Source organism: Cornus florida, unplaced genomic scaffold (assembly GCF_030987335.1).
Source record: "Cornus florida cultivar Cherokee Brave unplaced genomic scaffold, ASM3098733v1 CherokeeBrave_3.0.0_Hap2_Chr11, whole genome shotgun sequence".
NCBI classification, from domain to species: Eukaryota; Viridiplantae; Streptophyta; class Magnoliopsida; order Cornales; family Cornaceae; genus Cornus; species Cornus florida.
In genome coordinates, this window is record NW_026775581.1 from 9,332,338 (window position 1) to 9,344,711 (window position 12,374).

The 12,374-nt window shown below is 36.9% G+C and overlaps 1 protein-coding gene across 1 annotated transcript; it reads right to left on the minus strand.

Moving 5' to 3' along the window:
- Positions 1–7,942: 7,942 nt before the first annotated feature.
- On the minus strand, positions 7,943–8,329 carry LOC132280824 (uncharacterized). Its single transcript, XM_059782580.1, has one exon. It carries the CDS (start codon positions 8,327–8,329, stop codon positions 7,943–7,945), a length of 387 nt encoding a protein of 128 aa, XP_059638563.1.
- Between the last annotated feature and the right edge of the window lie 4,045 nt (positions 8,330–12,374).

Below are 12,374 nucleotides of genomic sequence, written 5' to 3' on the forward strand. Positions count from 1 at the left end.
TGACGTACATCTCTAAAGACCTTGTTTAAGCTAGCTTACGCATTTCGGATCCGTTGTCGGGTCATCTTTTGTTCATCACTGACGCACCGGGTTTATAAAACTTGGGCCGTCACAAGTGTCTCTCTAGAATCCAAGGCAAATAAACACAAAATGGCAAACCCTTCAAGGGTAATGTATAGGAAGGTGAGGCAAACCTTTTGTATTCCAAGCATTATGGTCTAAGGTGAGTGGAAGGGCCTCAAAAATCAATATCAAAGCCTAAGCATTAAGCTTCACTAATGGTGGCTAGGTTTTGTGGAGAGGAAGATGAAGAGGAAATGATGTGATATGGTATGAGTGGAAGATTTAGAAATCCTCCACTCGCTATGTGATCCTACACCATGGTCAACACACACAACTCTTGGTCAATTGCACAAAAACCCTTCTTTAACAACATAATCCCAAAGTAGCCCAAAAATAATTCCAAGTAGGTCCCTCCTCTAAATATCTTGCAAAATTAATTGCAAAGTGGTCCTCAAGACAAAAATAATTACTTAAAGTAATTACACAAATAACTTCAAAAGAAAGAAAAATTCCAAAGAAGTGTGCATCCACACCCCTAAGGAAGAAAGTACACTATAAGCATACATTTCTAGGAAAGTAAAAATACACATTTCTAAGAAATCATATACCATGAGTGCATGCAAAAGTGGACATGAATCCGAACACAAAAAGTGAGGTTGTGCCAACAAAGTGACAAACGGAAAAAAGACGAAATGTGAATAGTGTCTAAAAAATAAAAATATGGAAATGACTCAGTCCTTAAAGTAAGTTATCAATCCAAAGGAAAGAGTCTCAAAAACCATTCTCGAGTACTTGAGACGACACTAAGAGATGAGAAACCGAACGTAGAAAAGAAAAGACAATGGAAAAAATTTATTCGTAAAATTTGAGGAAAAAGGAAAGGAAGTAAAATAACCGGGTCATTACATATTCTTTTAAGTTAGACAAGAAGTCTAACTTACTTTCATTAAAGAAGTAGGATGTGTCAGAGACAAGATGGTGAGACCGATCACTTACAATAAGGAAGAGGTGCACGGTGTGTGTGGAAAAGTTATAGCTAGTTGACCTTTGACGAATTAAATTACCAATTGATTTTCTTTATCGATAAGTTTATCACGGATCGGTGGTCCATGGATTCCATTACAGAGTTAGCTTTTGAAGATGCTTCAATTCAAACAATGAGTGCAAATGAAAGCTAGTGGTACCAAACTAACGGTACTTTCTGTAGACAAATTAGAAGGAGGATGCAAGGACTGAGGTTCACAATTCTTAGTTCTTTATTCATCCTGGTGGAAACATGATGCTTCACGGTATGAAGGAGATGTTTGGAGGGCAGGCAAGAGGAGGGACATAGTGATTTTGTCTCCAATTCTAAAATTTATTAGATAATCGAGATGAACCATCAGAGGTCACTAGATCCTTGCAGCCATTTCCTATATTAAAGTGGAAGTGACGGAGCATTTTTCGCGGATTTAGTCAAGGGATTGCTGATTTTACACAAGGGTCAGGATTCTGGTTGGGATATTGGTTAACTGATAAATTAAATTAGCTTAATTTTGTCTATTTTGAACTAGTAAGATATCAATTCATACGAATAGAATGGATCACGAGACGGCTTAGATAGAAGTGGTGATTCACACTTTGCATTAAGTTTCGTCTGGTGGAAGTAAATATGGAAGTGGATGCTCTCAACAACCGATGTGATGTTTAAAATCTTTTAGGTAATTGTTGAGATATCCGTTGAATTTATAGCATGTGTAATAACGACACTTGCTATTACCAAGGTAATTAAGGAGGTTAACTTAGAATATCAGAGCTGACCTTGGAGGAGGTATTACCTTACTCGGATAGAGTTCAAAGTACTGGAGGTGGTTTAATCGATTCTTTAATTGATGTTACGGAGGTCAGAGTGACTGAAATGTAAAATTCATAATTTTACAGTGCACTCAGATGGTTATAAGTTACATCAAGACATCCAATGTTAGTTTTGGTGAGCCGGTATGGATAGGGACATGTACATAACTGTCTCTAAGTGTAACACCTATTAGAAAGTTGGAAAATTGATAATAAGATATTATTGGAGATTTTTGCCACTTCCTAAATCACAATGAGAGTAGGATTAATCAGGAGTAGATGGTCGGTAGGAATTATCGACATTTTTCCATATGGGATAAAAGTGATGGATTGAGTAAGTTCACTTCTGAACATTAATTAGAGTAAGTTCACTTCTGAACATTAATTAGAGTAATGTTCACTTGGGAGATTCATATCAGTTCTACATTGCACTGATAATGGAATACGTTATAGCATGTGAATATTCATTATCGTGGATGAATAGTGTTATTTCGAAGGAATTTTCTGAAGCTATTGGAGCAACAACTTTGCTTCATATTTCTATACAAAGGATTTGATCGAGAAATTATATTTGATTATGGAGGATATGCTTGGGATATAAATCATAGGTTTTTATGAATAATTGGAAGTGTTTACTTCGCTTTTCAGATTTTTGTCTATCATATTGTTAGTACAAGGAGGTTGGTGTGACAACGTTTGAGGTTTTGTGTATAACATAGTGCAGACCTATCATTTGTTGGTTTTAAATGGAAGTAAGGGTTATACAATCAGACCTTGACTTCATTTAAAGATACGTTGGAGAGAAATACTCTCCTTTGTAATGGTTTGCGCATGGTTTGGAGGCAATAACAGATTTTTGTAAATCGTTGAACTGGTATAATTGAGTTTTCTAACAAAAAGTAGTTTACTCGTGTTGTCTTCCATATAAGAAGCAAGGCGATTTTTGGAGGAAGGTCAATTTTACTGATTAAATTGACTTTTCACGAATTGTGTTTATCAACTAAGGCAGTAGCCTATAGATTAGCATTACCAAATCGTAAGCGCTAGGAGTTTTGCGCGTGTATACTATGGCATTTGAAGGAGTATGGATCAATACCCTTGACTAAATATTGGGTAAGATGGAGTTGTTATTAGCTACAACCTATTTGTATGACGGTTATTGTGTTTATTAAATATAGGAACCATATATACTATTTGATACATTAGAGTTAAGTGGAGCCTTCATCATGAGGCTGAGTCTACTCAGGAATGGGAGGATGTCATTCGCTTATAGTTTCCAACAATAATGGAATAAAGTAAGGGCGAATTTCGAGGACCGAATTCCTTTTGTTAGGGAGGAAGAATGTAATACCCCTAATTTTAAAAGGATAGTCTCGATAGTAATTTGTTTGTTTTCATTGCATTTTTAATTAATTAATTGATTACTTGGCTAATTGCTTAATTGTTTAAATTAATTGTGTGCTAAAATGGTTTGTCTTAATTAATTTAGTAATTAACTTGCTTGCTTTGATAAGATGTAATTTGTTTGTATTTTTTACTTCCTTAAATGATGTGTGGTTTAATTGAAATTATTTGTTAGGATTAAATGATTTAATTGTTTTATGTTTTATTTTATTTTATATTTCAAAAAGGATAGATTTGGATAGTAGTAATGAACAACTCACTTGGGTCACATGGACTACTTGGATAGGATAAGTAACGAGTACGGATATTTTACCTATGGATGTTGGTACATATATATATATATATGGGTATATATGTATATTGTTGTGAGATTTATATGTACCACTCGCAAGTGCACGAATCTTTACAGATAGGGTTTACTTGTAAGGGTGTCGTACCCAAGGGACTTGTGTAAATTAAGTTTGTCAATAGATTTCTTAAATTCCAAATTAACTTGAAAGTAGGATAATCGAATCGTGATGATTAATTCTAAATTAACTAAATAGAAAATAAAATAAACTAAAGAATAATGATTAAATATAATGTAGAAAACAGAGAGAGATTACTAGGGGTATGATTTCACCACTAACGTCGCACCACCAGTTAATTGTATCAATTTATTGGAGATATGTGATATAACATGCACAGGGAATTAATTCAGCTAGAGAATAATATAATTTAAAGCTAAGTATGGAGAATCTTCGATTGGTATAAACCATCTACCTATCTACTTTACTCTAGGGTGTAGCATGGTCTATCTTTTCTAGGCATAATCCATCAAATCTCTAACATTATATTCAGAGAAATACCATTGTGTAATCATCTCATTCACAACTACAAGAAGCGAATGAGTTATGTTCAATCACAAGATCAAAATATCTAAGACAAGATAGAAAAATATTTGTAATTGACTTAAAACTTTAAAACCGATTCTTATTGAAAATTCAATTAAAAACCCTATAGATTTCACAATCATGCATGATAAAAATTATTTTCCAATAATTAAATGCAATCAAACCAGTGTGCTAAGTTAGGGCTACATCACAACCCTAGCAAAGCGTTTAGCCAAGCATGACTGGGGTGGAATTCTTCATGGTTGAGGAAGACATCTTCACTGCCATGGATTGATCCCTTCCTTCTTCTGAATGCTCCTCTCTGATCTCAGCCTCACTGCTCTGTATGATGTTTCAATTTTGTAGAGGACCCCCTTTAAATAATAAAAGATCAGCCCTAAAGTTCTTTTTTTCATATAAGAGACATACATAGAAATTCTGTCGAGTAAGGACCCCCAAAATTCGTGCAGACTTCTAGGCCAATTTTAACAAGGTAAAAAACTGTTTTAGGGAAATCTCGTGAAACACAAAATTGTAGCTCTTCGAATTTCCTATCAACTATTGCAAGACTTTAGCTGTTTTGACGCTCAAGGAGAGAGATACAGCCAGATTACCAAAATGGGTTTAAGTTACCAACTTTGGCGACAAATCCTTTTTAGAGAAGGATTTTTCCTTTCCTTCTTCTTTCCATTCTCATCAACTTGTAACTTCTTTTAGACTATTTTCTAAGTATAATTAGACTTGGATCTTCAACATTGCTCGATCCCATGGAACGTCATCTTGTAAAGCTCAGAATTACTGGTGTTGATTGATTTTACAATTAAAACCCTGAAATAAATAAAAATAATAAAACAATGTAAAATCACAAATAAACTATTATTAAGAGAATAAAACATACAAATAGAGGGGCTAAAATGTATAACATTCAGCGCCTAACACACCCCCAAAATTACATATTGCTGGTCCCATAGCTATAAAATTAAAGAAAACATAAATGCCGCTTTCGTGGGAATCACGATTGCATTTAGCATATGCAACAAGCCTTTTAAACCCCTAGGTTACCCCTAGTGGACGAGTGAAGTCTCGTGAGGGCTTCCAGAGATGATACCCACAAACATACAACACAATTCAATCTCCTGACAATCAACTTATTCTCATATCATCATAATAATCAAGGGGAAGACTACACAGAAGTACTTCAAAAATTATCATCTGACTATACTCTTTTGTCCCTATTTTTATACTTTATCCCAATGTTTCCCACACACTTATATAACAAGAAAAATAGCAAAATCAATCCCCAATGTTGTGAAATTTGTGAACTAGCAAATCACTTATGTAGCAATGTCTTTTCAATTGAACCCAACTTCTATAACTTCAATTCCTCAGATCCCTTCTCAAATTATTTTCTATAGCAAAATATTATTATTATTATTATTATTATTATTATTATTATTATTATTTTCTTTTTCTTTATCCTTACCCCTATGTCTTCATGCGAACACTCTATGTATATAAGACATGAGCCTCGATTACTCCATGAAAGGGTTACGAAATATATATATATATATATATATATATATATATATATATATTTTCTTTTCTTTTCTTTTTTTTTTTTTTAAATCTCTGTCACAGTAATAACTTTCAAAGTTCACCAATTCATATCCATCCATAGTTATCAGAATAAAACCAAAAAATACAAATACTCATAAATAAAATTATAGTGTGTATGTGAAATCCATCAGGGACCGATAATACTAAAATTCCTATCACACTAGATAGTGGAACCCACATAAAATAAAGCACGAAAATTAGGGATTCAAGACAATCTCAGAAAAGAATTTTAAAAAGTAATTAAGTGTCTTAATCCCCCTAACAATTCTCAAATATTTGAATTAAAGTCAATATGCCAAAGAAATTTTTTTTTTTTTTTTTTTTTTTTCAACAACTAGAGTAGACTCTATGCCCCCAAACTTGAATTGGACAGTGTCCTCACTGGGCAAAAATTAAAATCAAGAAAAATAAAAACTAATAATAATAATAATAATAATAATAACATAGAACGAAAGCACCTGGCAGGATAGTTGAAATGGAGGCGGCGGGGCATCGAAATTGAGCCCATTGTGAATCATAAGCACACGCAGCATGTCCATCATGGATCTTGGATTCTTGAATGTCAACTCTGAGTCGGGTCACCTCACACAATTTATTGAGATTTTGCCTTGAATCTTTGATTTCTCCTCCAATTTTGTACACAATATGGGTAATGAACTAATGAATGGAAGTGGGTATGGTGGAGGATAATCTGGTGAATAATCACTCATAATCTAACCAGCAATGCATAAACAATCACCCAAATAATATCCGGTCAACAAAATCTCAAACTTAGTTGGAGTCACCACCCACAAATTATAATTCAACCAAGTGCAACATCCCAATCAACCACTAAACAGCAACCAACAACCAAAGTCACCACGAGTATCAGCCCCAAACTTTTGTAATTAACAATCCAAATCCAAACATTCAAGTCACAATTCCACAATCAACACAAAATTCGGCAACCAGTTCTGCAAATTGAAGGATAACAGCGAGCAACCAAGGCCGGAGAAAAACCCAACCTTTGGGTAGCAAAGGTAATGTAGAGAAATTTAGGAAGATTGATGTTTGGGTTATGAAATTTAGAAGGATGATGGAATATGGTAATATGGAATGTAATGATTTAATGAGTGGAGGTAAATTAGCGGTGGGGTATGTATAGATTGGTGTAGGAATGGAGTATTGAATTTGATAATATGAAATGATGGAATTTGAATTCTGTAATTGGTGAGGATGACAGTGGGTTAGAGAAGGAAAGTAAAATGGGTAAGGGATAATGGGCAGTAAGAAGATAGAAGTCGTAGCCTGTAAAGACAACAAAGCCTGGCACTGAAACTGTTTGCTGTATCGTTGGAAAAATCCACCCGGGCGATAGTCGTCGGAAAGCCATCTAGGTCTGTTGCGTCCGCCAGAAAAGAGATTGGCCGGCGCTGCCGCGTCGCTATTTGATCGCTGACAAGAATCGCCGACAGCTGAAGATGCTTGCTGAGAAACCAATTGGCCGGGCGATGGTCGCCCGGCAGCTACTACTTCTGCCGCGGAAAAAAAATTTACCGGGCAACAGTCTCCGTTATTCCGGGCGATGGTCGCCCGGCTACTGTCTTTCTGTAGGAAAATAATCTCACCCGGGCGATGGTCGCCCATGGGCCGGGCGATCGATTGCCCGGACCTGCTTCTAGCTGCCCCAGAAATTCCATCCGGGTGATGGTCGCCCATGGGTCGGGCGATCATTCGCCCGGACCTACTGCTGATCCGATTTTTTTTTTTTTTTAGAAAGCAAACTTCAAACGGCCATAACTTTGGCATCGGAGGTCCATTTTGGACGAATTATTTTTTTTCATTTTGGGTATTTTTTTCGAGATCTACGCGATGCAAACAGCCGTAGGCGGTTTGGTCGATGTTTGGATCCAAAAAAATGCTCCATTCTGCTCCAATCATCCCTTTTTCTTTGTATGCCGTGGAATTTTTAATTTTTTTTTTTTTGCCGAAACAAGAATGACTTATAAACCTACACAAGTAACTAAAAGCCCTACAAAATAAATTAAATCCTCCTAATCTACTAAAACAAAAGCTAAAATTCAGGAGAGAAAGGAAAAGAAAAAAAATAAAAATAAAAATCTTATCTACACTTCCTATATTTGACGTCGGTAGGCAACGTGATACTTGGATGATTAAGTGTTGTAAATGAGATCCGTCAAAGTGACGGATTCAACTCCTTCTGTAGGCATAGAATCTTCAATGTACAACTTCAATCTCTGACCATTTACTTGTAGTGTCTTGCCTTTCTTTGGGTCAAAAATAGTGATAGCCCCGTGAGGGGTTACCGTTTGAACTTGGTATGGACTATCCCATCTTGAGCGCAATTTCCCTGGAAATAGCTTTAGCTTGGAGTTAAACAACCACACTTTGTTACCTGGCTCAAAATATTTTATCACAATGTGCTTATCATGAAACGCTTTGGTTCTAGCTTTGTCAATTCTTATGCTTTCGTAAGCATCATTGCGAAGTTCTTCTAATTCACTTAGCTGTAACTTCCTCTTGGCCCCAGCTTGACACATGTCAAAGTTCAATTTTTCACGGCCCAAAAAGCTTTATGTTCCAATTCCATAGGTAAATGACATGCTTTCCCAAAGACCAAGCGATATGGTGACATCCCAATTGGTGTCTTGAATGCTGTACAATACGCCCATAAAGCATCATTGAGAAGCAATAACCAATCCTTTCGATCTGGTTGAACCGTCTTCTTAAGGATATGTTTGATCTTGCGATTTGAAATCTCTACTTGACCGTTTGTCTGAGGGTGGTAAGAAGTACCTACCTTGTGATAGCTGGAATATTTCTGAAATAAAATTCAAAGAAAGCGATTCCAAAAATGATTTCCCCCATCGTTGATTACTGCCCTTGGCATTCCGAACCGACTAAAAATATTGCTTTGAAGAAATTCAACCACCACTTTGTGGTCATTAGTTGTTGTTGCCACTACTTCTACCCACTTGGAGACGTAATCCACCCCTACCAAAATATACTTTTTACCATGTGACATCGGGAATGGCCCCATGAAATCAATTCCCCAGACATCAAAAATTTCAATAATCAGAATTGAGGAGAGAGGCATCATGTCTCTTTTTGTAATGGTGCCTAGCCGTTGACATCGATCACAAGCCTTGGCAAATTTGTAAGCATCTTTGAACAAGGAAGGCCAAGTTAGACCACTCTGAAGAATCTTTGCTGCTGTCTTCTTCCCACTGAAATGGCCACCATAAGTAAGTGTGTGATAAAATTTCAAAACATTGGGAATTTCATTATCTGGTACACAACGACGAATAATTTGGTCCGAGCAGTACTTATATAACTATGGATCCTCCCAATGGTAATATTTCACTTGAGAGAAGAACCTGTCTTTCTCATGTTTGGTCCAATTAGACGGAATTCTTCTGGATGCCTTCCAGTTTACAATATCAGCATACCATGGTGGATTCTCCTTCTGAAGTTGAAATAACTGTTAATCTGGGAATGAATCATGTAATGGAAGAGTACACGATGAATCTACCAAAATTTTGGATAAGTGGTCTGCTACCACATTTTCTGAACCCTTCTTGTCTTTGATTTCTAGGTCGAATTCTTGTAGCAATAGAATCCACCTAATCAACCTTGGCTTGGTGTCCTTCTTGTTGAGTAAATGTCGAAGAGCTGCATGATTAGAAAACACAATAACTTTGGAACCCAACAAATAAGAGAGAAACTTGTCCAAAGCAAAAACCACTGCCAATAATTCCTTTTCAGTAGTGGTATAGTTCAACTGTGCCTCTGTTAAGATCTTGCTTGCATAATAAATTACTCTTGGCAATTTCTCCATTTTCTGACCCAAGACGGTGCCAACTGCATAGTCTGATACATCACACATAATCTCAAAATGAAGAGACCAATCTGGAGCTTGCATTATGGGTGCAGAAGACAGTAAAGAGCGAAGTTGCTCGAATGCCTTTAGACGCTTTTCATCAAAGTGAAAAGGAACATCCTTGCCCAATAAATTGCATAATAGCCTTGCGAGTTTACTGAAGTCTTTGATAAAACGTCTGTAAAATACTACATGGTTGAGGAATGATCGCACCTGTCTCACCGATGATGGGGGAGGAAGATTAGAGATAAGATCGACCTTAGCTTTGTTTACTTCAATTCCTCTCTTAGATATTATATGGCCAAGGACAATTCCTTCTTGCACCATAAAGTGACTTTTCTCCCAACTTAGGATTAGATTCTTCTCTTTACATCGTTGAAGAACAAGCACTAAATTCTCCAGGCAATTATCGAATGAAGACTCAAACACCGAGAAGTCATCCATGAAGACTTCTAGAAAATTTTCAATCATATCAGAGAAAATAACCATCATACATTTCTGAAAAGTGGTTGGTGCATTACAGAGTTCGAAAGGCATACGGTGATAGGCAAAAGTACCATATGGACAGGTGAAAGTTGTCTTCTCCTAATCGTCAGGATGAATGGCAACTTGATTGTATCTAGAATACCCATCCAAGAAGCAATAAAATTTCTTCCCTACCAGTTTCTCTAATATTTGATTAATAAAAGGGAGAGGAAAGTGATCCTTCCGTGTCTTGGAATTTAATTTGCGGTAATCGATGTACACTCGCCAACCTGTAGTGGTGCGTTGGGGAAGTAAAGTACCTTCAGAATTTTTCACCACAGTGATCCCAGATTTCTTTGGAACCACTTGAATTTGAGCTCACCTATTGATTGTCTGAAATTGGGTAAATAATGCCTGTATCAAGTAACTTGACTACTTCTTTTTTCACCACCTTTTTCATATTTGGATTTAACCTCCTCTGTGCTTCTCACAAAGGTTTAGAATCTTTTTCTAAGAAAATCCGATGCATACATACTGAGGGATCAATCCCTTTGAGATCGGCACACTCCAGCCAATAGCTTCTCGATGGTTGGCTAGTACTTCTAATAATTTCTCTTCTTGTGCGTCTGATGGCTTTGCTGAAATAATTATTGGAAGAGTACTTTCTGGCCCAAGAAATGCATATTTCAGATGAGAGGGTAACTGCTTCAGCTCTAGCTCTGGCGGACACTCCAAAGATGGTCTAGGTGGTTTACTCGACAATTGTGGAAGTGGCTCAATAGGAATCTTCCATGGTGGAGTGTTGTGCATACTCGCTACATCAAGCAGGGCATTCACCTCTTCAATACTTTTCTCAACATCAAATGACTCAGCATCAAAGTAAGATAGACATGCTTCCAGTGGATCTTTTGTCAATGCAAATGGGGTCATCTCTTCAACACATTCATCAATGGCATCGACTAGAAAACAATCATTATTATCTAAAGGGCATTGACTGGCATTGAAAATATTTAAGCACACCTTCATATTACCAAAAGATACGTCCATGATGGCATCATAGGAATGTGCCTCCTTGGTTCCAGAACGGGCTCGGTATGTAGCACAATAAAGTCAACTGGGAAGTAGAATTTATATACTTTGATAATCACATCTTCGATGACACCACGAGGTTATTTGGTTGCCCTATCTGCTAATTGGAGAATAATGGAGGTAGACTTTAATTCTCCCAATCCGAGTTACAAATCAACCGAATACGGAAGAAGGTTTACACTGGCACCCAAATCTAAGAGAGCTCACTCTACTTGATGATTCCCTATTGTGCATGAAATTGTTGGAGCGCCTGGATCTTTGAATTTTGGAGTAGTGCAGTGCTAGATTATGGAACTGACTTGCTCAGTTAATAGCACCTTCTTAGGAATATGGCTACTTGAATGCCTCTTTTGAGTACACATATCTTTCAAAAATTTAGCATAAGCTGGAATTTGTAGAATTGCATCAAGCAATGGGAGATTAATCTTCACCTGTTTGAACATCTCCATTATGTCCTGAAGTTTGCTTGCTTGCTTTGCTGCCTTTGATGTTTCTTGTTGTCTCTGAGGGAATAGCACAACAATATGCCTTTGTTCTGGAGATGGCTCAATAGTTGGAGGTACTTCTTGTGCTATTTCATTCTGCTCATTTTTCTCTTCAAGTCTTTTCTTCCAATTTTCATCCTTCTTTGCTTCCTCTTCTTCTACCTTATTTTCAACTCTCTTACCACTTCTCAGAGTAGTAATTGCTTGCACTTGTTCACGGTGAACTTCTTGGCCAGTAATGTCATCAATTATATGCACACCTCTTGGATTAGCTACTGGTTGACTAGGAAGCTTGCCATCCTCTCTTATGTTCAAGGCTTGAGCTAGTTGGCTAACTTGAGTCTCTAACTTGGCAAGGGATTGAGAATGAGACTGCACAAGTTGATTAGTTGGCTCTAACTACTTTGCCATCTTTGCCTCGAGCATTGATAAGAATTGTTGAGGTTGACTGAAGGCATTCATAGGAGTGAATCCTTGAGGATTTGAAGTATGAACTGGAGATTGAAAATTGCCTTGCACTTGAGGAACTTGAGGTGGAGGAGCTGATGTCCCTGTCGCTGGATTTCTCCATGAGAAGTTAGGATGGTTTCTCCAAGCCGGATTATAAGTGTTTGAATACATATTATTCCCTCTGGGCCTTCCATTTGTAGCATTAACTTGCTCTTG

Bases quoted from the DNA above. Each gene is read 5' to 3' on its own strand.
- LOC132280824 (XM_059782580.1), bottom strand. From the start codon at position 8,329: ATGTGTCAAGCTGGGGCCAAGAGGAAGTTACAGCTAAGTGAATTAGAA.